The sequence below is a fragment of the Agelaius phoeniceus genome, chromosome 9, assembly GCF_051311805.1.
Source record: "Agelaius phoeniceus isolate bAgePho1 chromosome 9, bAgePho1.hap1, whole genome shotgun sequence".
Lineage (NCBI taxonomy): Eukaryota > Metazoa > Chordata > Aves > Passeriformes > Icteridae > Agelaius > Agelaius phoeniceus.
In genome coordinates this window covers 8,529,021-8,555,009 of record NC_135273.1, presented here as the reverse complement: position 1 = coordinate 8,555,009, position 25,989 = coordinate 8,529,021, and the positions used below count along the sequence as shown (strand labels likewise).

At 41.9% G+C, this 25,989-nt stretch overlaps 2 protein-coding genes across 2 annotated transcripts in view; one reads left to right on the top strand and one right to left on the bottom strand.

Annotated features, from left to right (window-relative positions):
• The first annotated feature begins 1,759 nt into the window (after positions 1-1,759).
• Positions 1,760-15,245, top strand: HABP2 (hyaluronan binding protein 2). The gene is made up of 13 exons (XM_077183563.1): positions 1,760-1,897; positions 2,171-2,207; positions 7,103-7,228; positions 8,314-8,421; positions 8,845-8,961; positions 9,242-9,361; positions 9,985-10,156; positions 10,592-10,680; positions 10,811-11,042; positions 11,928-12,073; positions 12,412-12,546; positions 14,050-14,195; positions 15,069-15,245. The coding sequence occupies exons 1-13, from the start codon at positions 1,760-1,762 to the stop codon at positions 15,243-15,245; spliced, it is 1,743 nt and encodes a 580-aa protein (XP_077039678.1).
• Positions 15,246-15,884: 639 nt separating this feature from the next.
• Positions 15,885-25,989, bottom strand: part of NRAP (nebulin related anchoring protein) — a 47,466-nt gene continuing 37,361 nt past the window's right edge. The window contains exons 33-42 of the mRNA XM_054637258.2: positions 25,396-25,500; positions 24,920-25,027; positions 23,007-23,318; positions 22,073-22,177; positions 21,308-21,406; positions 21,086-21,190; positions 19,465-19,572; positions 18,493-18,804; positions 18,092-18,244; positions 15,885-16,893 (exon numbers count right to left, since the gene is read on the bottom strand). Coding sequence (XP_054493233.2) covers positions 16,792-16,893; positions 18,092-18,244; positions 18,493-18,804; positions 19,465-19,572; positions 21,086-21,190; positions 21,308-21,406; positions 22,073-22,177; positions 23,007-23,318; positions 24,920-25,027; positions 25,396-25,500 — 1,509 coding nt within the window. The 3' untranslated portion in view covers positions 15,885-16,791. The remainder of the gene's footprint in view (positions 16,894-18,091; positions 18,245-18,492; positions 18,805-19,464; positions 19,573-21,085; positions 21,191-21,307; positions 21,407-22,072; positions 22,178-23,006; positions 23,319-24,919; positions 25,028-25,395; positions 25,501-25,989) is intronic.

The following is a 25,989-nucleotide window of genomic DNA, read 5'->3' as shown; positions in this document are numbered from 1 at the left end:
CTGAGTGCTCCAGAAGCCTTTGTTCCCAGTAATATTTATATTGTGGCAGCAGACTGCTTTCATCCAAAAGCAGGACTCAAAATCTGAGACTCAGTCACCAGCCACCAAGCCATTGCCTGCTCTGAAGGATGATACTGTAAACCTGTACATTGTTAAGGGCATCACTTTATTGCAAGAGGGAGTTTAGGGTAGCTGCCTTTCTGTGGTCAGCTCTACCCATGTTTGGACAGAGCAGCAGGTGAATAGCTGGGAAAGAAAGTAGTGTAGCACAATGCTGCATCTCTCATCTTTCCTATTTCCTTGGGGTATGAGCATTGTGAGACTGTCATCTCCACCCTACAGCTGGGGAAACTGAGGCACAGAACAGCCTGGTGCACCTCACTCAGTCTGGGCTGAAAACCCTCCAGCATTCCCTGGAGTGCCAAGGGCTGCCTCCAGTTCAGGGGCAAACTCACTCAGTCAAACCTTTCAGAGCCAAACCCTTTCCAACCCCATAAGGCAAATGCCACAGCAGGGCAGCACAGAGAGCTGGAGAGCAAGATGGAGTGTGTCTTGCATCATCCTGCTCCCAGTGCTGCTTCCTTGTTCTTTGTTTCATCTGTTCCTCCAAAAGAGAGGACTACACTTGCAGGGTTTGTTTTGGTCTGTGTTTATGGATGAATGCTATCACTAATTGTAAATGGAGCAATTAGACCTTTGCTTTATGTGCTCTCCATTGGGGTCTGGCAAAGGATCTGACAAATGCTGTACCTGCACTCAGGAAGCATATACACCAAGGACAGAGCTTTTACAGCCTTCTCATTTACCATCATCTCCACACTCATTCAGGAGGGGCAATTGTGTGAGGATGTGTGTCCTTCCAGCTGCAAAGGATTTAGTTCTGTATGTGTGTGGCTCAAATGCACCTGGGAAGGGGCTCTGCTGAGTGGTTCAGGGGACATTGCTCTCATTAAAGTCAGTGGGGAAGGGGAGAACTGGAGTTTCTCCCTGGCTCAAACACAAGAGGGATGAAAAGGTGCCTGAAGCAAAAGCTCATTTATATATTCCAGAAAATATTCATAAATGTGAATTCTGAGCTTTTAATTTTGTCCTGTTTCTTATTCATTGCTTCTGATTAATTTGTTCTTAGTCTTAACTAGCATTATCTGAGAATGTCTTTCTTCAATGTATAATGTGTGACTAAACAGGGCATATATTTACACTTCATTGTATCTGTAGCAATGCATAGGTGCACATAATAATTGCATGTGTATGCTGTCTTTATATGTGTGTTAAATTGTTTGGAAATGCATTTTATTCCCTAAAATTATGTGAAGGATGAAGAATAGCAGCTTCAAATCTCCTTCACACCCACTGTTAGGATGTGTATCCTCACTGCAGGCAGGTAATCCTGTCCTCAGCTAGGATTTAGAGTAAGAGGGAAAGCAAACGGAAATTGTCACGCTGGGGATGTGTCCTGGTGTAGAGTCAGTGCCTTTCCTTTCAGACAAACCTCACTCACACTCTTCAAAGGCTAAGTGCTGTTTTCCTTCTTCTTCTGTTCCCTTTTGTTGCTTGCCCTTGATCATGAGCCAAACAGGAAAGGCTGGAGCCCCACGTTGGAGGTGGGACACATGGCATTTCCTCCTGGAGAGTGTCAGAAATATTCTCCTACATCCAAAGATTGTTAACAGCCTTCCAGCTCAGGGGTCCAGGTCCCACTGGGTGCACCAGGTGTAAGGTCCTGGGCCGTGCTGCACTGTCCAACATCCACTCTGCCATGCCCAGGCACCTCCCAGCCTCCAGCTTTGGCAGCCAGCTGGAGCGTGGCCTCCGTCAGCAGCTCAGAGAAGTTGGACAAATAACCAGTGTGCCACCACCTCATAAGCAAAGAGACAACTTCACCCATTCAGGTCAGGTCTGCCCCAAATCAGACCAGCCCAGCAGCTTAGGCTGTATGCTTGGAAAAGGCAGACCTCTTCCGTGGGTTGTTGACATTTTGTTACCCTTTTCAAAGAGCTCTAAAAATCTAGGTCGGTTAGCTCCAAAGTGCGTGGGGCGGGGGGGGGAGGCAGCCTTATCTGGATATCCAGCATTAGGGGCAAACAGAACTTTGAACTGTAAGCAAAGCTCTGTGGTGGCTTCTGTTTTAACCAGAAAATTACTCTCTGACCTTTATTATCTCATGCAGGCTTCCCATTCTTCCCTCTGGGCCAACACGATGGAAGGTAAGTGGTTTCAGTTTCATAATTTCAACTTCTGCCTGCCACAAAACTGAGAGGCTGGCAACCTGGTTCATCAAGACCCTTCCCCAGTGCCCAGTGCTGAATTATTTTAACTTCATGGAGAGCCTTGCTGTGCTTAAAATATGGTCTGTGATCAAGTAGAAAGTCTGTTTGACTTTGGACAAGTAATATGGTGAGTGCTTTCAGACCTCCACGTGTGCTGCAGGAGACAACAGCGCATCATGTCCCAGCCAGGAGTGTGTCTGACACACTGGAAACAAAAACAGAGACACAGCAGCGCTACCAACATACAGCTGATCCCAGGGTTCTCCTGGACCACACCTGCAACTCTCAATTCTGCCCCAAACCATGACTTTTCTCTGCCTTCATGTGCTTTGGGGACCAGTAGGTGAGAGTGGCCCATGGTCTGGAGGAGAGGTCATGGTGCTGGGCTGCAAACCTCATAGAAGGATGAACAAAGAGCACAGCTGGGGATCAAAACTGGAGGTCAAATAAATGAAGGCTGACTTTCTCCTGCAGCATGCAACTTACTGTGGAACTGCAAGGCTTTGTCCCAAGTGCTAGAAGATTCAGAAACAAGCCCGTGCAAGTAAAAATCGTGAAAGGCTGTGTCGCATTAAGATGTTGATAAGGGAAAAGCTGTGATGAATATTGTGTGAGGATGTGTAGGATGTGTGAGGATTTGTATATCCTTTCACAGTCTATGTGGGCCACGTAGAAGATTATGGTTTTATTGATAAGTTTAGTATTTTTGCAGGTAAGCCTTGCTCTTCCTTCTCTTGATTTCAATGGCTGAGTTTATAATGCGTATCTACTTAAATATTACAATCATTTTGCTGATTTTCCTGCACAAAAATATGGTGGATTTTAGTATGCACTCATTATTCATCTGCAATCCTGTTCAGTCCAGTGGTATTTGGGCTTTCAGGTCAAACCAGAAATCTTATCTCTCATACAGCAGTGCCCAAATCAATGTTGCTTTTCTAATAACCTGTGCGTAGAAAACAAATTTCCAAATAATTTTTATGTCTGAGCTCATTATTCGGGTTCTGCAAATATTTGGCCACAGTCATGCACTTGATTCAGGGTATACACAGCCTTGTGCAAACTGGTTGATCTGCCTTTTGATGGTAGCTTATCTCTTTAACAATTTCTTAACTCATTCCCTGCCTTATGGTGTATGGTCCTTACATCTGTCCCCCCACTGTTCCTACAATCTCCTATTCCCCATCCCCCTTAAAGTTTCCACTCCTCAAGCCATCATGATTCCCCTTCACCCCGCATCCATCCCTCTGAGGAAAAAAGTGCTGCAAAACTGCTTTTAAGTAACAGCCACAAAACTATTTTAAAGGCTTTCTGGCTTTGTTGTTAGCTGGTCTCCCTTCTTTCTGAAGCTGCAGCTACTCCCAGACACAGCCTGCTTGGAAGGGAGGAAATACTGTGAGGTCTCATCTCTGCAGAAGTAAATGGGGAATATCTCATTATTTAAAATACAGTCAGGATTTCAGCCTCATAAAAATAACACTGCAATAATCTCAGAGCTGGGGACAAAAAGTATTTAGGAGGGTGGTAGAAAAACTCATCCTGCTTAAATTAGGCCAGATTTCAGTCAGCCTCCAGAGGTTCAGAGAGCTTGAATAAATGCTGGGTACTTTCTGGCACTCTTGATGTGTGTTGGCAATAGGCTTTAACTCTGCACATCACTCATCTTGACAACTGCAGTCCAACAAAGTTACCTCGCAATTCAGGTCACCCGATGGCATCCTAATGCATCACTTTCCCACTTGGAACATTAGTCATCACTTGATCCAGGGAAGGTTTTGAAACCAGTGTGACTGTCGGCGTTGGGGTATCTGTTCTCTCCGTAACAGAGAGCCCGTGTCAGCTAATGAACAAGGGGATATTGATCAGAAATCCATCGCTTGATTGACAGCTCTTGGCAATGTGAAAAACTGCAGATGAAAGCTTGCACAGTTTAAAAGATCACCCAGACCTCAAAGCTGATTTGAAGCTTTAAAAGTCAATCTCTATCTATCAATTATGGGGGGATTTTTTGTACTACACAGAGGAAAGTTATTCTTTGAAAATTTGCATGCAGGATGTCTAATTTAATTTCATGTAATAGTCACATTTCAGTGACAAATGTCAGATCACTGCTTTTTTAAGCATGTTAAGGTTTTCCAGCACTTACAAAGAACGAACACTCTGATTTAGTAATATGTTTAAATCAACCAGTGTATCAGACTTTGTGCTTTAATTATGTGCTCAGATAAAAAAAAGTGTTGTTTTTGTTTTACTAAACCTATGGCTTGTTATGAATAATTTAAAAATTTGGAATGGGAGCACTTCTTAAATAAGAGATGTGGAAGCCAAATAGTTATTTAGTGTCAAAACAGTGATAAATAAGAAGACATCTCTTAGTTTGACATCATATGCCCCAGTGAGTGTTTTCTGGTCTTTGTTTTTCACTGCTTCATGCAGCTGGAGATGACATGGAGCAGCTGGGAGATGGGAAACATCACTTACGTGACCTGTAGGAGCTATGTCTTTTTCTCAGTTTCATGAAGAGGGATAGCAATGGGGAAAGCAGGGATGCTGGTCATTTTCTCAGATCTGTTGCACTCTTACATCACCTTGGCTGATCTCCTAGGTAGTAGCCTCAGCTTCCTGACTCCCATACCCACATGGGAAACAGGGTACCCAAAAGGCTTTGCTGATGTCTTCTGAGCCCTTTCCACATGCACCCTGAACTCCATGCCTTGGCCATTAAATTTCTTGGAATGGTAATTGCCAGCCCTTGAGGGAGTTGCTCAGGGTTGCCTGCTTTACCTCAGCTCTGGCTACCTGAAGCTGCCCTCTTCAAGGGCTGCTGGGTGCCAAACTCAGCAGGTGTGCTATAGCCTCTCCCAAAACTGCCCCATCAGTGCACATGGGGTATTGGGCCCCCAAACCTCGTGAATTACATATTGGCCATCTTGTTTACAGAAGAGCTGAACTTAAAAATCATTCATAACCTGTCAAGTAATTACATAAGTGTTCTTAATAAATGATTAATCTGTTGCTGAGAAACCATGCCAAACAAAAATCAACTGACAATAATGTCATTTCTTAGCAACACACACAGAGCAGTTGGCTTAAAAACCAGAGTAGATGACTCTACAATGGGCTTAGCTATTTGCCCTCATTCAGGGCACTAATTTTTCCTCTGTTGACTCAGGAGAGTCCTCTGTAATGCATGCTGGCATGTTTGCAGTCCGCCTTTTGCAGCCATCGCTCCCCTGTTCATCCTTCATAACTTTAAGCAGGTATATTTTTCCATAAAAAAGGATACCCCATCCTTCAGACAGCATCTGTGGAATAAAAGCCAGCATGCCCCTCTAAGATTCTGAAAATGAACAGGGGATACAAAATCAGACTACTTCAGACAGTTCCCTCAACCTCAAGTCGTTTGCAAAATCTCCTCTCCAACAAAGTGAACTTGGAGGCTGCATTTCAGGCAAAACTTCCTTTTTGTTTTTCTTCCTTAACTACATCACATTAATTTTAATTTTTTTCAGTGTAGACAATGTCCTTATCTTTCAGCAAGATCCTTCTGTTCCTCAGCAAGGCGTACACTTCTGCAACACTTGCACATAGTCGAGACTCGGCTCCTGTGGAAATAATGAGCTGAGGAAAAGGAGTCTTGACTTGACATAGCAATAAATGAGGTGAAACTTTCCTCTATTTTTTTTTTTTTTGTGAGAAACGAGAGTTGGCATGTAGAAAAAAAAAAGAGAAGAAAAAAAGACGGTTCTATTTTAATATGAAATATAAAACACCCATTGTACAAACGTGGAATTTCTTTCTTTTTTTCAGAAGCAAAGAAAGAATAAAGATAAAGGCTGCAAGTGAATGAATGAGGAGAGAAAACTAAGATAATGCAGTCGATAATCAGTTCAAGGCAGAGCATTATCCATGGGGCCATCGGTCCGGCCCTAGGGGAGAGCTTTTTAAAATGTCTCTGTACGTAGCTTAGCTTTGCTCATTACCATAGCTTGTCTTTGAAACACTGGAGTGGCTTCCACTGGCAAGAGCTGTACCTGTGGCAGGAGCCGCCAGTCCACTTTAATCAAACACCCCCTGTGTGGTTGGCAGAGCCGCGCTCCCTGCAGGCTCCATGAGGGCTCCGGCCCCTGTAGGCCGCGGCTGCTGAGGCAGGGATGGGCTCCTCAGACAGCAGATGGCTGCAGTGCCAGGCCCTCGCTGCTCCAAGGCTGTTTTGTGGGTGAGAAGTCACAAACTCGTGCAGGTGGATGACTCTGTTCCCCCAGTTGCTCTCGGGATGGGACTCTGTGTCCCCCCACACAGCAGGGCCTCCATGCTGGGGAAGGCCCTGCCTCCTTCTCTGCAGCAGTGGTGATAGTCAGCAAAGCAGTTGGACAAAGAAAATCCCTTCTTCTTATAGGAGCCTAAATCTCTTTTTGTGCTGGTACCAGCCTCGTTGTCAGCCCTGGCTGTGGTACCACACTCCTTATGCCTTTGCCTGGAGAGCCCTGGCCTGCATTCCCTCTGGGGCATCCTGGCTGTCAGACAGGAGCCAACTGGACAGCCAGAGCCCCAGTGCCCCTCAGGAGCATCCTCGAGGGCAGCACTGGGGCCAGCTGTGCTCAGAGTGGCCATGCTGAGCACTAGGTGAGCTCTGCCTGTGCCGAGGAAGAGCTGAACAGCATCTTTGGTCCTCAAGATGGTCACTAAACCCTCTGACATCCCTTTCAGTTGAAAGGGAAAAGTACTGTTCATCTCAGGAATAACTTCTTTCACAACTTGTCTCCTTCCAGTTTTAATTCCTGTTCCAGTTTTAATCCTCTGTTTCACTCTCTTTTCACCCCTCCCTGCAGATGAGACTGATGACTATGAGAACTACTACTACACAGAAGCAAAGCAGGACACCAACCTCCAGCAGGAGCTCTCAGAGGAATTTAGCTGGATGGAGATATCTTTAGGTGACTTCGATTACATGAGAGGTACTTGTCAGGGGTGGGCAGGAAGGCAAGGAAGGGGTAAAATCCTAACCCTGTGCTTGAAGCATGAGTGTGGCAGGCCTGGCTGCTAGCCTGCTCTCAAAATGCCTGCATCAAAGGGATGAGTTAGGAGAATCGTTTGCAGTGTTCTTCTTTGTATTTCTCTTGTAAGGATCCTGTGTTTTATCTCCAGGTTTCACAGGATGGATTCTGATCATGCAGAACATTTCTGATTGCTACTACAAAAAAGCACAGGCTTATTTGTCTATAGACACTGTAAGATGTAATTGCTGTTTTCATGGGATATATGTTCTGTATTTATGCTGGGAACCAAATGTAGAGCAGGTTTCTTTTGCTTTTTTTTTTTTCTTTTTCTTCTTTTATCAGTTGCAGGGGTTTTATTTCCTTTTCATTTTTTGTTTTGCCAAACTTCAGGAGAACAGGAAAGGATCCTAGAGATTGCTCAGGGGACTCAAAAGGATAGGGAGGGAAGTTGTCTGTAACACTCTCCAAGTTATCCCCTGGTACAAAGCAGCAGAGCTGACTTTGGGCTGTTTCCAATACCAATTGCTCCTGGCAGCCTGGACTGCAGTGGAGATGTTGAGCACAGTGTAAGAAGCAGCACACAAGTGACTTTCAGCAGGTGCCAGCTCCCTTGAGCCAGAGCCACCCAGAGGTATGGTAGAGTCTAATGGTAGTGGATGGCTCTTCCAGGGGAGATTAATACTGTGTTCCAAACAGGACATTGCCAAATCCCATCCAGACTCAGTCCATGAAGGCAGACAGCCAGAGGCAATGCCACGGAGACAAATCTGTCTCTGATCAAAGGAAGGGACTTGCCCCATTACAACTCTGTATTAGGGGAGTAGAGGATCTCCAGACCCAAAGCTATGAGCCACTGCAGCTTGGAATAAACTCTGCAGCAACTCATACCACTCCTGTGGGTGCTGGGTTGATGCACAAGCACAGCACTTGTTACAGAGGATGCTGTGCCAAGGAAGACAGACTCTGGCAACCACAAAACACAAGAAGAAAAAGCAGGTGGTGAAGGTTGAGATGCTGAAAGATCTCCATCCTTACCTCTACAGACTCATGCTACTCCAACCCCTGCAAGAATGGTGGTACGTGTGAAGCCAAGGGAAGTGACTTCAGCTGTCACTGTCCCAAGCCATACGGTGGGACTACATGTGAAAAAGGTAATGGCGCTTTTGCTAACCTACACTCCTCATTTTGGTAGGTAATGCTACTGTTGCAACTTTATAAACCCGCTGTTTGCTGAGCTGGGTGTTCTGACAGCCCAGAGCAGTCATGTCCACAGTTCTTAGGACCTCATCCAGACCAAAGTCTGTCTAAAGAGCATCCAGTGAAATAAACTGCAGGAGTGCAGGGAGTGCTCCTCTATGCCCTGCAAGGTGGGCAGTGGGGAGCCGCTCATTGGTAGCACAGATTTTTTGCCATAGATGCTCTGAACAAGAAGTGAGACTCCAAGTGAGACTCATCTGCCAAATGAAAGCTTCCTTAGAGCATCAAGGGAAGGCATCTTCCTATGATCCCTGCAAGGGCACAGCTCCTGTGCCCACACAAATGCTGATGATGTACTTTATGTGTGTTTTCCACAGTGGAGGACATGTGTCTGGAGAAGAACTGCCACTTTGGTGACTGCCTGGTAATATTAACCCCACCTTATTTTAAGTGCAGCTGCAAGCCTCCTTACAAGAGACCCTCCTGCCAGCGCGGTGAGCACTCAGCTGGGCACAAATTGTGGTGGGGACAGCACCATGGCCAGTCTGCAGTGGGAAATCACCCACTGGCCAGTGATGAGTTATGCTTGATTTGCAGGGTGGTGGTTCAGTCACTGGTAAAACCCTCAGAGATATGTGTTTTACAAGATTTCATGAGAACTCAAAGCCAACAGGCTGAGTGGGAGTTCTCCCCAGCTTCCACTGGGCATGATGTGAGTGTCTGTGTAGTGTTCAGCACATTGACAAGGCTGTTCTGTGTTTTCCACATTGACAGCATCCAAACAGTGCAGCCCAAACCCTTGCAAAAATGGAGGCACCTGCATACGGAACAGATACAGATCAAAATTCACCTGCAAGTGCCCTGAACCTTTCAGAGGGAGATTCTGTGAGATTGGTATGTCACAGTCCCTCTGGGGGATGGGTGAACCTCCAGAGAGCCAGGGGCTGGCCTCCCCCTGCAGCCAGACTATCTGATGCTATTCCTGTAGCATCCTGTGGTGACTTCCTGTCACTGTTCCAAGGGCCTGACTACACTGGGGCACCAGGGACCTTGGAGAGAGGGTCAGAGGAAGAGGCTGACTTCTGCTGCTACTGCTGGCAAAGGGGCTTGAAAGAGTTCCCATCTTGGTGTTTTCTAAGTGTGCTTTGGCAAGGTCTCACTGGTACATAGTTAGTGAGGTCCAGAGGTCCTCAGAGAAGAAATGTCGGGATTTCCTTAAACATTCAAAATCTGATGTAGTGAAGATGCCTCCCCAGTTGCCTGTGACTCCCCAGGCTGAGGGGACTGCTTCTGATGGGTGACATTTAAATCAATCAAGGTAGAAGATGGACAGATGTTGGGACATTTTTCTAATTTCTGTGCACAATAAGGAACATAATTACTTGGCCCAGTAGGTACTTCTGATCCTCCATAAAATGAATGCAGGACAAGGAAGGGAAGGAAAAGGAACCACTTTGAGCAAGGAACAACACAAAAGTAATTTTCATAATTTCATTTCAGTTATTGTCTTTCTACAGGACCAAATGATTGTTATGAAGAGGACTCCTCTACTTATAGAGGTAGAGTGAACCAAGCAGAAAATGGCAGGACCTGCCTGCACTGGAATTCCCACCATCTCTTGGACCATCCTTTTAATGCCTTTATGGAGGATGCTGACTCATATGGAATTGGTGAACACAACTTCTGCAGGTAATATTTTGAAGAAGCAGCTGTAGAGGTCTGTATCAAAGAGATCCTTGAGGACAAACTGCTCATTAATTTGATAAATTAATGGTGTTAAGATCTCACATCTTTTTAGAGACCACCTGCCCATAAAACACCAGTATGTTAGAGATACCTTCTCTAACCATGCTGATATGAGGCTTCCAGAAGCTGCCCTCTTTGTTTTGAACCAGTCTCACATTTTTCTTATGGCTAAGATAGGGAATAGGTATGGCAATAGTTATATGGCAGTACTGTATGCCTCGCTCAGGCATCTTCTTTATCAATCTTATGAAATATTATCTTTTGTTCATCTCCCATATGGGAACATGAAGCTTCTCCCTAGGAATCCTCAGCTCCTTCACTAGTTTCATAGAGATTTCCCCATTCCTGCTGGCTGAGTCTCTCAACTGTTCCCTTCAGGAATCCTGATGAGGATGAAAAACCCTGGTGCTACATCAGGAAAAATAATGAAGTGGATTGGGAATACTGTGATGTTTCGCTCTGCGCAGGTAAAGAATTAGAATCAAGTGATTTGGCAGCACGTAGGTGGTCTGGAGCAGCAGGTGACTCCCTGCTGCTTAACTCTTCCAGTCTGATATTAACTCTGCATTTATACATCTGCTGTCTCTTCCAATGCAGCTGAAGAGACCCCGACAGAACCCCCTACAGACCCCCCTGAAGTATTCCAAACATGTGGACAACCAGAAGTTCGTAGGTCACTCAAGAAGATCTATGGTGGATCCAAGGCTACACCTGGAAAACATCCCTGGATGGCATCTCTGCAGATACAGACTCCAGATGGGAATGAACATTTCTGTGGTGGAGTGCTAATTAAATCATGCTGGGTTCTTACTGCTGCACACTGCCTTGAGTAAGTGCATGTCTTATCATTAGGGTAGACAAATGTATTAAAATCAGGGTGCTAGTGAAGGCAGCTTGGTATCCAAATTATTTGCAATCAAAGTGATTGCTGGGAGTCAAATTGAAAGGAAAACACATACGTGGACAGAAAAAAATTAATAAATGCATAAAAATGTTTATATACTTGAAAATGTTGCTTGCTGAAATAACAAAATTAGGCACCACTTAAATAAAATGAGCTAAAAAAGTTGCGTGAGAGGGAAAAAAGAGGAAAGTAGGAAGATTTTGCAATGTGTAAAAGAAGAACTCTATGAAAACCTAAGGAGATATTGGGAGGCCATAAGAAACATCACCTATTACATCAGAATTAAGTTCTTCAAAACAGTCAAAGTCTGTGTAGCTTCAATTTTTTCTGTGTCAGCTAGCTTAAAATACTACATTTCCTCCAACATGTGTATTGAATCAGTTGGAAACCACCACCCTAGGAAACAGGTAAATTACACACTGGAAATAATTTCAACACATATGATTTTAAATATGCTCAGACAATGGCAAGAAACTCTACTGCCATGGCTACATGAGCTGCCCCTCGTCATCACTGCCACAGTAATAGACTGTGTGCATGCTGCTACTCTGCCCTAAAAGGCAAAGAAAATCAGCTTAATTACAGCTGATTGCAGCTTAAAATCACTTTATTTCATGACTGCAACAAGTTAAGAGAACATGCATTTTCCAATACCACTACTTTCCTATCTAAGCCTTCCTATAATGATTTTAGGAAATCTTCTGGCCAAGCTTTACAACAGGAAGAAATATCTTGAGTTCCTGTCACTAAAAGTGCACCCCCACTGATAAAAAATGTCTGTATACATAAATGACTTTTTTTTTTTCCCAGAAACCCAGAAAAAAAGATCCAAGTAGCCCTTGGCAAGCAAAACCTCAAGAAGAAAGAGGATCATGAGCAAATATTTGATGCAGTGGAAGTAATTTTACATGGCAAATACAGAGAGGAGACGGGTCATGCCCTATACAATGATATTGGTAAATCCTTTATTTGACACTCACACAGCTCACCTCCAGCCTTTGTTGTTTGAAGTGCCTCTCTCCCACCAAAGTGAATGTAAAATTCTCATTGATGCTATGCTCTGGAAATAATCAGGCCAAATTTTGACCTAGACCTGTTTGAATCTTGGGATATAAATTGTGATGGGCAGGCAGAAGTCACTGCTCAGGAGGAGCCAAGCAATGGGAACAGGTCCAGCATAGGGGGGCAAATGGGATGTTGGGTTTATGCAGCTTGGCATGGTAACAACTGCTAACAATAGTTAGGGATCAAAATTAGCTCCAAATATTTTTGTTATTGTTTATCTCCTCTCCAGCACTACTTAGACTGAAGCCTGTTGATGGTTACTGTGCAGTGGAAACAAAGTATGTGAAAATAGCATGTCTCCCAGACTTCTTCCTTCCTGCTGGGACTTCCTGCTTCATTGCTGGATGGGGTGACACAGAGACAGGTACTTGTGGGCTAACTGGATTTTCGTGGGTACTCTAGTGGTAAGGTGGGCTGCTACTGTCAGTAGCAATTTCCAGACACAAATGAAGATCTAGACACTGGTGAAACCAAGACATGGAATTAAAAAATAAATTCAGCTAAACCATGCCACGCAAATTACTCATTAGCAGAAATCTCTAACTGCTAAATCAACCAAACCTGTTAGAGTTCTAATAAGATGCCTGATGCATTTTTTAGCCTGCCATCCAACTCTCCATGTCATGGTTTCATCTGAAGCCAGCTACAGAAGCAAGGAAGTATCAAGAGAGGCTATCATATAGCTTGTGTGTTTCAAGACAGCACCAAGAAAGACAGGAATTTTCACATGGTTTTCCAGCCCATTGGGTCAGATAAAGCTTTTTGGAAGCAGCATCTGGACCCTCAGATGTACTGAAAATAAAAAAAAAAATCCCAAGCTTTTCAAGTTCAACCAGCTCCATCCAAAAACCTTTCTTGCCCATGGTAAATCCTAAGGGGAGAAATTTTTATGCTTAAAAAATGATAATGGCAATTTTCTGAAAAATGCACTTTCTCATGTTCTGATTGATGTGTTGCTGTGAAGCAGCAGAAGGAAAACCTGTCACTGAGGCTGCTGTAGGTGTCCTAGTGCTTAGTGACTGATATAGCCTGATACAATCCATTGGACTAAATTCTCCCTTCACATAACTCCCATTGAAGTCCACAAGAGACAAGTGTGTTCATTTGATCAGAATGCACCAACAGAATTTAATGGACTTTTTTTAAAGTTCCAAATAAATTCTCTCTTAAAAGGGTAAGGGGGATTTTATGGCTTTTCCCCTCAACAAAGAATATCAAGTACCCTGTACGTGTTCAAACTAAATGGCTCCTTCTATGAGCAGAGCTATTATTAGCATTTCAGGAAATCACTGAAGAAATGGAATATTTCCTGAAACTCAAGCAGAACCAAACTTATAAACCACCTTTAATTATCTACAGATGTAGTACTTTGAAACTAAGGCTATTGCCTTTAGATGTCAAGTTATGTCTTTAGATTCCCTGTAATTAATCATTGCCCTTAAATATTGTATGATTTTCAGTTTTCATCTGTTTCATTAGCTTGCATGTTAAAGCATCTAATAGAACCAGTCTGAGAAGTGCTGAGCAGCTCAAAGTCCCACAGGGACCTCTGGGAGCTGCAGACAACCAGCACCTTGGAAAAGCAGAATTACACAGAGAGAGCTGATTGGAACCAAATTCTGAATACCTGACTTAACTTTCATTTAGACAACAACTCTGTGCTGAGTGAAACTTCAGGCTCCAGCTCATTGGAAACTTATTATTTCAGCCAGAGAGTTCTTTCCTTCCCAGGCTAGAATATGCATCATCCCCCCTTCTCTTCCCCCATCCCATTTTTTTGCCAAGCAAGTTTGTATTTTGAATAAAAGACAAATTATGACAGGAATGAGAAGAAAGTGACTCCATTTTTTTGGTGCACATCCCATAGGTGACCCATCCCATCAGCTGTTAGATGCCAATGTCAGGCTGATTTCACAGAGGAAATGCAATGAGCCCAACATACATCATGACAAACTGGATGATAGCATGTTTTGTGCAGGACATCTTCGGAAACCCGGAATCGATTCTTGTCAGGTGTGTGGCTTTTTCTGTATTTGAACACTAATTTTTTGTGTAAAGAGTCAGGCTGTGCAGAACTTTGGCAATGTGCTGCATATGTACCTGTTCTCACATCAGTGTATTTTAACAGCCTTTCTGCAGTACACTTTGAGCTGTACATCCTTAGAGCTAATATTGCCACTGTCACCTACAGGCTGATCTGTGGAATCAAGAGACTTCTGAGGCAGTTTGTCATAATAACCTGAAAACTTGCTCTTTTTTTCCCTCAGTTTTGTTATGGCCTCTACCTTGACTGCCAATTCTAATCTGATTTTCACTATCAGAGCTAAGACTTGCAGGGAGTCAGTATTGATGTTTCTTTTCATTACAGCTAACACAAATGTGAAACAAGTTCATACTTATACAATTGAAAGGTAGGAAACAGTTTGGACAACATTTCCTAGGGTGCAAATTACCACTGTAAAGCATATTTTGCAATAGAAATCAGAAATAAAACAAACAAAATTCCAGTAAGCAACTCAGAATAAGGCTATTTTGAGGAGTGTGAGACAGCTTGAGTTTTCATTAATGCCAGGGATCCCATCTTTATCTTTCTGAGTTCAGGCTCTGAATTCCTGGTACTTTCACACCTGGGAAATTTCATGTGACCTTGTCAGATTTATGTCACAGACTGGAAAAAAATTAAAATTTACAGCCAAAAAGTCTGGTATCATTTGACCTGGTCACAGAACTGCAAGTCCACTTATGGGCTAAGCAGCATCTGATGGTACATCTGTCAGGAAAAAAAACCATCATTACAGCTTCCAAGTCTTGTGCTGAGAGAGAAGCATTCTGATTTTGGATACTCTTTTGCTTCATGCTTTGAACATGTGTGCTTTCCTTCCTCAGGGAGACTCTGGAGGCCCACTGACTTGTGTAGCAAATGGCTCCTACTACGTATATGGCCTTGTGAGCTGGGGTGAGGGATGTGGGCTAAAAAACAAGCCAGGAGTTTATACCCAGGTGACAAAATTTGCCAGTTGGATTAACGCTGTAATTCAGTATTCATCAAGGTCACGTCAGTAGGAGAGAGCTTCGGAATGACAAATGGTAAGATTGAGAGTTTTACTGGTTTTATTCATTCCCTAAATGGCTTATCTTTGACAAAGAATATTGCTGATATTTTCTCATGGCCTCCATGGGGCATCCTACATCACCATCTTGAAAACAGCCTTAAGAGTGTTAGCTAGAATGTCAGTGACAGTTTTTCTGTTGTGGGCTTTGAAATAAGCCCACATATTTTAGCTGAACAGATCAGAAAGTAAAGCTACTCCAAACAATGAAAGGCCCTGATATGTTTCTAAATCTGCTTTTCAAGCTGTGAAAATTCTCCCAGCTCAGTTGCTGCCAGACATTTCCTCTTCCCCTCATGCTCCTGTCTAAGGTGTGTTTTTTCAGTCCTCATTGGACCCTGACACCTCAAAGCTATTGGTGTGTGCTCTTAAAGCCAGTACCATTTTTCACACACATAAGAATCACCATGTGGCTGAGTTTGCAAGATTTCAGCCATTGTAATTTCCTGAGAAGAAAGGATCAGTCAGGACTATTATTTTTAAAAGCATTTTGTGGGTAAATAACTACAAATTTTATTAGTGATGCATTTCAGATTGAAAAAAACAAACAAACCTTCAGTACTAGAATTATCCACTTTATTCCTGACTAGAGAATAATTACATGCTATGCTCCAGATCTACAATGGTTTATATGTACTTAACCAGTGAGAGCTAGTAGTACTAAATGCTATTACAAAAAAATCTGTCTAAAGCCATTGGATAATTTGAGAGTTCTCATAAGACGTAACTTCCAAATTGTGTAACTTTTGCCCAATGATTCTGCACAGAAATTTGAAAAACAAGGGATTGGTATTAAATGAGGATATAAAGAATAGACATGTTTGTGAAGAGTCAATGTCTTAAAATAGTGACTCACTCTCACTTGAATTCCAGGGTTTACAACCTTCTCTAAGCAGCTACCTAATCTGTCAATAGCTGCAAAGAGTAATTCTGACTTTTTATTTGGGAAGATTTGAAAAAAACCTGAAGAACTGATTGTGACCTGGATACATCCTGATAGTCCAGAACAGATTCCCTGAGCCTGCTAGAAGACCTGCCTCAGTTATCACTGACTTGATAACTTTTCTCCCACTGGCCTTTGACTCATTCATCTCTTAAACCACCTGAATTGTGCTTTTGTACTCTCTTAGTCAATGGTGCCAATATTCCAGGACATAAAAATCTCCAAAAATTACAAATATGGAATAAGAGTCACCTGATTTATTCATTATAAATTATTTCATATTCTACCATCCATGATACAAAGCTGAGCCTGCCAGTCATCTAGTACTAATTTTCATTTACACCTTTAAATAAATAGCAGAATCTGGAATACATTCAGTGATAAATCACAGAGTATCCACACAAAAATAAAAATATCAGTTATAAATGACAATGTTTTGGTTACCTCTTAAAACAAATTTCTTAAATGCCATCTATTGTGTTTCACATAAACCTGAAAAAGCTACAGGATTTGCAGGACAAGATGAAAATCTATTTATGTTATGTCATGTTTCTGTTTACTTCTGATAAAGCTGCATTTGCCTTCTCTTGACTTGCAGAATTTCTGAAGCATCAGGATTGACTCCAACTTGCTGGGATCCTTCTGTCCCCAACTGGTCCTGTAAAATCACAACCCAAAAAATTGTGAAACCAGCCAGTGCATAGGGGAGGGCTTAAACTATTATTCTATGACAGTATTTTCATATTCAAAATTACACAACTGGCAAAAAAATGAGGAAAATCTAAATCACTGTTCTGCAGAGCACGAATTTCTGCTGTGGAGAAGTGCAAAAAATGGACCTGTTCATGTAAGTCAGATACCTCATATACCAAAGGACAAAATGTGCACAAGTCCTAGTTTCTAATTTGAAATAAGAAGCAAACCAGCCAACACCTGAGTTCCACATGGACTGCACATCTGTAGGTTTCCCTGGGACCATCAGGTCATTATCATACCTTTGACTTACGAAGATACTGCTACTACTATCAGTAACAGCAGCTCCCACTGCCTCCATTACTCAACCATAGTTTTCACTTATTTCCTGAGTAATTTTTCAGATGGAAAGTAAGGAATGTAAATCATGGATATGTACTGTTTCTCTTGGTCTGGATTATTGTTTGACTTCTTACCAAAGTTAACAATTAAATGATCAAAGTATTTGAAGTGCAGTGCTTCTCTTTTCTTGTAGCTGAATGGTTCCTAACTGTAAGGGTTACGAGATTCCCGTATGGGTTTCTGCTCTCTTGTGCTGGGACACTGCACAAGTCATCCCTGTGACAGAAGGCAAGCTTGGAAGATCCCTGTTTGTAATATCTTTAACCTTGAGCAGCACAGAGGCAGAGGAGGCTGGAGCATTGCCCTTTTGCACAAAGCCTCCCACAGCACATATTATCTGTCAGGAGCCTACACTCAGCCTGTCAATACAGCTGCCAGTGGAGATTACATGGCAACACTGAATTACATCGCAACACGTGGCTCCTGATGAAATTAGGAAAAGAGACTGGGAGTTGCATGGGGAGTCCCTTCTACCTCTGCTTCTGCTTTCCTCAGAGGTACTAGGACACTTGGAGATCTGACATCATCCACATGTTGGGGAAAACACATCCTGACATGACACTGCTGAATTCCCTTCAATGGTTCCTTCAAATTAAGATGTACACTAAGGCACAAAGCTTCATAAGGAAAGTGTACATATCCTGTTCAGACAATAGGGAAAACTGTAGACTCCAGGGAGCATTCAAAAGTATTAGACAGGATGTGTGCAGGTAAGGAGCAGAGCTGCTGGGACTTGTGACAAGATGGTTTGCTCTACTTACAGCTCCAGGTCTGTACTGAGTAGAAGGCTGCACCAATCCCATTTCCCGAAGGTATGCCAGCTCAGCAGCTCTTCTTGCCATTTCAACTTTGTGAGAGCCTGGGGGAGTCCAGCCAATGCCCCTGAGCCAGTTCAAGTCAGACTTGTATTTTATCTGAGAGAATGAAACATGCACCAGGATGTATTATTTTGTTGAGCTCTAACCAAATCACATGCCCTGAGTATTCAACAGAGAGCATATAAAGGAGCAGCAGAGTCAATAATAAAGAAATTATTCATTTTTAGCAAGCGGACTTTGGCTAGTTCTTTCAAGGTGATCTTGTTGGCAGGTAAGGTTTGCAAAGGAGATTGCACAGACAGCCCCCAGCCCAGGGAAGGACCATGTCACTCAGCCACACTTACATCACTCTGCAGCTTGTAGGCCTGCTTTGCGTGTTTCACATTTAGCTGCTCAGGGTCACAAGTGTATTGGTGCAAGGGCTGCCTGTAGTTAACATTGCTTGCAAGCTGCTGGCTTCTCTTGGCATGGAGGAATCCTGGCTGGTTGAGGTGACTCTGGAACTGTGCCATGTTTAGGGCACAATCATTCCTGTACTGGAGGTCGCTCTGGAGTTTCCCCACTCTGAGGACATGTCTGATTTTGGGATCGTCATTTGCACTGAGGAATCCAATCTGCTGGCCTCTGTCTCTCAGGAAGGCTTCTCTGTATTTGTACTGCAGGAAGTACAGAGGAAAATCTCATTTTCACATTCAAATTACCTTCAAATTCTGTTATGAAATAACTTCTCCTCCTCTGGCTATCAATCATGTTTCCTGTAGTGCACAAAGACTGAGGGTTTGTTTGATATCAAACCACATCTCCTAATCTAACAAGACACTTTAGAAGAATTACTTTTGTGCTCATTTTTAAAGGAGTGGAAAGACTTAGGGGGCCCAAAATGCTCATCTCTCAAAAGTAATCAGAGATCCTCCTACTGTTGTACTCTTGGGTACACACAATACAGAGCTCAACCAATGAAGCTCCTCCATCTTTAGCTTTCTTGCCAGCTGTGGTCTTCTGTGTTCAAAGATAACCCACTTTATCCTAGACCATGTTTTAACTATTCATAGCCTAGTACCTATATTATTTGATTAAATCATAATATGTCTTCTTCCCAAGAAAAGCTCTTGGCACATAAGAACAGCCTGGTATTGGACATTATTAATGGTAGACTTTAGTTGGAAATATTTGCACTTAACCAGCACTTTGTTTCATTGGATCACCAATTTTCCATATCAGAATAATGTTCACTTATGTCAGACTTCACCCATTTTTGCAGGATGGGGTGGCTTGGGAAGTGGGTTGGGAAGTGTTTGAAACAGAACAATTCTTACATCACTAGCAATCTCTCTTGAAGCCTTTGCTGTCTGGAATGGGATGGCGTCAATCCTAAAATCATAGCCAGATGCCCTTGTCTGTTCCCAAGATGTTTTATACAATTTCTGTGTTGAAAAGAAAAGAACAAAAAAGTCATTTCCCCCTGCAGTTTCTTAAATGCAGTCCCATAACTGCAATAATAAATGTTTTATCCTACTGGGCTTATTTGTATCAAGAGTCATCAGTACTATCTCCAAGGTTTTGATCCAGTTCTATAGCACTTCAACTTCTTTTCTATTCACCATAATGATAAAATGCCTCATCTGAAAAGTGCCACCAGGGTTTCCTTTTGTACTTGAATGTGGTTGTTTTTGATGTGATTTAATTTCTATTAGAAACTGTGATGCATCAGTCACATCAATATTGCATTGATATTGCCCTTATTCTCTCTTTTGATGCATCCACTCACAGTGTCTTGGGTTTCCTGGCATCCTAATTTCAATACCAGTTATTTCAAGCTTTTCAAATGATCCTCATCTCTATCCCCAGCCACATGTGGCTTCATTAACTCATGTGGAATAACAGCCGGCTCTAATGTGACTTTGAGGTTGTGAATCACATTTACATCCTGAAGAGAAGTTGCTCTAGATTTGGTTCTTCTTCCATTAGTAGCTTTCTTAAAATAGCTTCCAGTCTGCAGGATCTACTACACAGCCATGGTATCTTAGCTGACACTTTCAGCTGTCCCCTTCTGATTTTATTCATTTGCTTTCTGTAAGTCTTTGATTCACCCCTCCTGGGGTTTGTGACCATAGGAAAAAGGAGCACAAAATCCACTCCACATTTTAAGACAATCTTCTGTTTCACTGGTGGCTGTACTGCTAGGTGGTAATAAATTTGAAAGTAAATTAAGATGCCAGAAATCTTGCAAGACAGCCAGGGCAGAAGCAATATAAGCATCACTGTACACCCTGCTAACAGGGATGACCTTTCATTTGTGTGTAATCCTTGCACATATTATATGACTTTTTACATTTTCCTCTATTGCTTCAAAATGTAATTTCTACTTGTTTCTTTCACCTATCTCAAAGCTCCTAGCAAACTAAGCTTATTCTGACCCTACAGGTAAAGACAACAGCTATTTAGTCAGGGAACAGGACATTAGGAATAGACTGAGTTCCCCTGTATGAGATAATGTGGAAACAAATTCTCTTTAAACTAATTCCACTCACTGATTCAGTTACATCCAGATTGATGACAACTACGCCTAAGGGATCATTTCAACACAGTGTTGCAGCTTCAGAAAGGTAGAATACATAGTCTAGGAAAGAGGATTCTCCCTCCTCCCTCACCCAAACAAAACAGAAAAGATTTTAATTTGTAACTAATCATATCTATAATGAAGGTTTGAAATCCTTAATAACAGCTTACTGCCCTAGAAAATTAAATGAACGCTCAAAGAAAAATTAGCAGACTTTACCCGACTCCCCCAGCCCAAACCTAGCAACAAGGCTGTTCATGCCTCTGGCTTCTTTTAGTTCTGGACAGGCTCAGAGAACTTGGCTTCTACATACATGAAAGTTTTTATTCCTAAACAAGTTTACCAAGCCAGCTCCCCAGAGGAGAAGGTTCACTTACATCACTGATGTAGAGTGCATTCTGGCGGGCTCGGATGAAATCCGGATGATCGGGAGGCAGGGTGTACCTGTGCCTGTCTTCAGAACCTCCAGCCTTGTACAGCCTCTGTGGGGCCAAAAGTCATTGAATGCAGGTGATACTGGAAGCAATGTCAAGATCAATTCTTTTATGCATTATGGTACAGCAAAATTAAGGTCACTTATAAATTAGAATGAAACCTACGTCATTGCACTGGAGGTAGCTGTTTTTGGCATGAATCAAACTTGGAGAGTCAGCCACAGCAGTGAACTTCAGACTTTCTGGCTTCTGACGGTACTTTATCTGAGAGGGGCAGGAGACAACAAAAACAAACAAAGGAAAAAAAACAGGAGAGGTTTCTGTTAATGATATATGACAATTCCAGGAGTGTGTTAACTGGGGTAAAACATAAAAGACACTTTCCTGAAGCCAATGTTCTGCTTTAGTCTCAGTTGCTCTTTCAGCTAGGGACTGGGGATGCCTTTGTATCAGGCACAGGACTTTTTTGTGAGTGTGTCTATGTGTGCGCGTGCACTAAAGACTTCCCACTAAAATTGACATGCAAAAAGCTTTTGAACACTACGCTTTTGACAGCTCATAATTTTTCTCCATTAATGCATGATACTGAGCAGGCAAATGCCCCTTCATTGTGGTTGTCAGTGCTGCATCTTTCTACACAACTTCCATAACCACCTGCTTAGAATTTCATAATGGAGTTTCCTGCATTTATTTATTCCTACATGTTTTGCCTATACTCTTGTGTTTCATTTGGAATGGAAAATATTCAGCAGGTGTCACACAGTGGACTTGCGTCTCCCATACTGCTTCTTGGTAACTTACACCTTGTATAAACAGGCTCCCACATCAAAAGGAAATGATAAGCTACATTCGTAAGTGTCATGTAACGAGGAGCCTTGATGGTAAACAATTCCTACAGACTTGCTATCCCATGAAAGATTTATCAGTTACCTCACTGATGAGCTCTCCAGCCTTCTTTACACTTTCTATCTGCGGAGATCTCAGAGCCATCCAACCAACTCCTTTCATGAAGTTCAGGTCTGATTTATAGCGATGCTGTTAAAAATGAAAATCGTTAACTATCAGTTTTGTATCCACAGCTATTAAGGTTTTTTAAAAAACTCCCTGGTTCATATTCACATTTTGAGGTTTTTCATTTGCCATGCACATATCAGATTGTAAAGCCAAACTGTTTGCATTTGTTCGTTCCACCAGGAATTAAATAATGTATCATATGCAAGTTACAAGAGAAGGCCCCACGAGTGAATTAGTATGACTCAAAGCAGAAAGTAATAACCTGTTTGTACTGGGCGTAAAAGAACCTCTTTTGAAATAATTTTATGAGGTGAGTACAAGTCAGGAATACTAATTATTTTATCTGGTTCATGGTTCCTCGTTAACCCCATTTCTAGGAGGACACATTACTCTTTCTTTACTCACATTAAAGTCTTGCTTTTAGCTTCTAATCTATTAAAGAAAATCAGGCAGACCCAATAAAAAGTGAAAGTCAGCAAAGTGCCCACAATCCCAACAATCCTGACTTCACTTCAGAGTCATGGTGTCTCACTGTGTGACTTTAATTCGATCATCCAGCTTTCATTTCTGGTCTCCCCTGTGCGTACAAAGGACATGACAATCAACTAACTCATGTGTGCTGTACACTACTCTACTAGGCAGTGAGGCTATCAGGCAAAACCATCATCACCATTTGCCCGGACTCCTGATTTGGGGTTCTAAAATCGGGAGCCAAGTGCTGAGGTTCTCCCTCACATCCTATCCTGTCCCTCATCCTATCCTGTCCCTCTCTAGGCAGGCTCAGGAGCAGCCTGAGCTACTGGCACATCCTACCTACTGAGGCTGGTAGGGTCCAAAAGAAAGATTTTACCTCACTCTGTAGCATGTGGGCTCTTTTGGCCCACTTCATCTTCATGTCTTCAGGAAGCGCTGTAAATTCATGGAGTCTCTTTCTGTAGTCTTGATCACTTGCTAAGGCCTGGGCTTTCCTGGCATGGACAAGATTGACCATGTCCATGGGCAGATGAAACTGAGACCACACATCCTGGGATCCCTTCTTATACTCTTGTTCACTCTGTAATTTGGCAGCGTGCAAGCAGTGCAGCAACCTGGCATCATCCAGAACGCTTCTGGCACCAATGCATTTTCCTCTCTCCATCACAAAATTGTGTTTATATTGGTACTAAAAAATTTAGAAAAAGGGTAAAAGAGAATATGTGCCAAACTTAGACCAGCTATTACAGATAACTAACTTAAGATAAATTACTAAAACATCTATGTTTTCTGTAAAACCACCTCAAGGTATGTAGCAGTAGAAAGCAATTGTTTGAATATCTCATTGCTCTCAAATTTAAATACCACAGGAGCTGCAACATTAAAGTTAAGTGCATCTCATTGTATTTTCTGAATATGCCCAAAACATTGATCATGTTTAACCTCAAATCATGTACTTTTATTGTCTCTCTAAGAATTCTATTCCCATCAGAATAGGGAATGAGAATGTGAGAGAAACAAACAAAAGACAGAAGAAAAAGAAATCTATACAAAAGCAAAACACCATGCACTCTGTAGCCTTCAGATTTGCAAATGCCACCCGGCTACTTTAAAGAGTAAATTCAGTTTTCCTGGAAAGAATAAGAACCAGCAACCCCTCATTCTCATCTTAGCTGGGACTATGACTCTCCCTGTGATCTTGCATTTATCCTCTCTGTGAAATAGTGATGATGATGATAATGCTTATTTATACAGCATCAACAGGGTGCTTAGAACTTTAAAGGGAAGGCCTGGGCCCTGAAGAGTTCATAATGTAGTTGAAATGGGATAATAACACTTATCTACCACACAAGAGAGTTGTGGGGATTAAATTACAGCATCTAATGTTTATAAAGTGCTTCCAAGATGAAGGGCCAAATTCAGATCTGTTGTAAGTGGATGTAATTCTATTACAGACTTGTACCCTCTAGAGCAGATCTGAAGCTGTAACCAAAAGCACTCTGCAAAATATGGTTAAGTACATATTATAAATTACAACTAGAAATGGTTGCTTCATTAAAGAAACAGGTGTGAAATATATTCATATTTTATCACGTAAGAGATAAAGTATGCAACTAAGTACTACATAAAATGAAGACTTTTTCCATCTTCCTAGAATTTATTAAATATCTTGTGAAGGAGGGATGAACTTAGACTTTCTGAGAAATGGGTACCACCGTGTCTGTGTTTTGCATACAACAATCCAAATTATAGGATATTTATAAGGATAAGATGACTTGTTTCTTTTATTTTAGAAGTTAAGGGGATACATATTTACAGGAATTTGCACTGATTTTTACTTCTTAACCAGACTGGGAACTCCTGATTTTTGGAGATTCAAAGAACCCTCAGCTTTTTCTGACTTCATTTCAATTTGGAAATACTAAACAGTTCCAAAAGTCAGCTCAAAACAGAGTGCACAGAGTTAGTGGGCACTTTATGATATGAGGAGCCAGCAGCCTGAAAAAGAGCAGAATCCCTTTTCTTTCTGTTTGCAAATACTTTAATTCATTTGCTATTTCCCACTGGAAGATGTTTAACCTGGCTTGGTTCCCGATTAACAGCAATTCTTCCTCTTCTTTTTTTTCCTAATTCACACAAAGAATCTTATTCATAAGTAATATATTCTGTCTCACACTTGTCTCACATGGTTATGGAGTTGCTTTAATTCAGTAAAATCTGCTTTAGACATTGTTTTACATGAAGTTAACAGAAATTAGGCAAGAAGGGAGGTTGAATCATTCAACTCACATCACTGGCAATTTCTCTGGAGGCCCTGGCAGTCTGGAACGGGAGTGCTTCCATTGTCAGCTTGTAGCCTTGAGCACGTAGATTATGCCAAGATTCTCTGTATTTTGCCTAAAGTAGGAAAGGCACATGTAGACTGCTGCTTTACTTTTAAATGCACAAAGGAACAAACAAAGGAACTATCTTTCATTTGTTATTCTGTGTTACAGTCTCATTCTTTATAATCAAAGGATTTTTTTTTTTAAATTATCTTTGGGAAATCCTACTAACTCAGACAAAACATGTCTCGTTCTTTATGTAGATTTAATTTACTCACAACTGTATATATGCTAATGAAGATTTAATTTGATTATAATCAAATCAAGGAAAGCATAAATAGAATAGACCTCAAATTTCCTCTACTTATTCATCTTCCTTGCCACTGCACAATTCATCCTGCATCTGAAATAAGTTGTAAGAAATACAGAACAAATTCTTACATCACTGAGGTTGGCTGCATTTATTCTAGCCCGTGTAAACTCTGGCAGACCCAGTGTTGGTGTGTAGTGATGCCGACTGTCCTCTCCTGCTGCTTTATACAGGCGCTAGCAAAGAGATCAAAGAGACAACTGAAATTAATTTTCTCTCTTGTTTCAATAACACAACAGCAGTACTTAAGTTGTTAATGATTGTGACAACTGTGGTCAGCCATCATTGAAAATAGCTGAGGATTTCATTGAAATTGCAAAGATTATTTCTTTTTCTGGGCATAAAGATGTGGGGCTTTTGCTGGGCATTAAGGACATTTACACTAACTTTTACAAATATATGATGATGTCAAACCACTACATTCTCAGCCTTGCATTGTTATATTCCCAGCAAGGCAAAAGTAGACCAAAGGATGCCAAGGGCATCATGAATGTGTGTGAAATAAAAAGGCAAGTATTTCTGGTAGACTGGGCATATTTTCTAGCTTGAATTTTTTTCCTCAAGTTATTATATATGATTTTGATAATTTTTCTATAGGTTTTGGGGTGTTTTTTTTTTCAGAATTTAGAACAGTGATTCTTCTCTAAAAAAGAAAAGGCTCTTTG

Excerpts from the sequence above, each read along its gene's own strand:
- HABP2 (XM_077183563.1), top strand. The coding sequence starts at position 1,760 with ATGCCCAGGCACCTCCCAGCCTCCAGCTTTGGCAGCCAGCTGGAGCGT. Across the intron at positions 2,208-7,102 it reads CTGGGCCAACACGATGGAAG|ATGAGACTGATGACTATGAG; the intron begins GTAAGTGGTTTC and ends CCCTCCCTGCAG. Across the intron at positions 11,043-11,927 it reads ACTGCTGCACACTGCCTTGA|AAACCCAGAAAAAAAGATCC; the intron begins GTAAGTGCATGT and ends TTTTTTTCCCAG.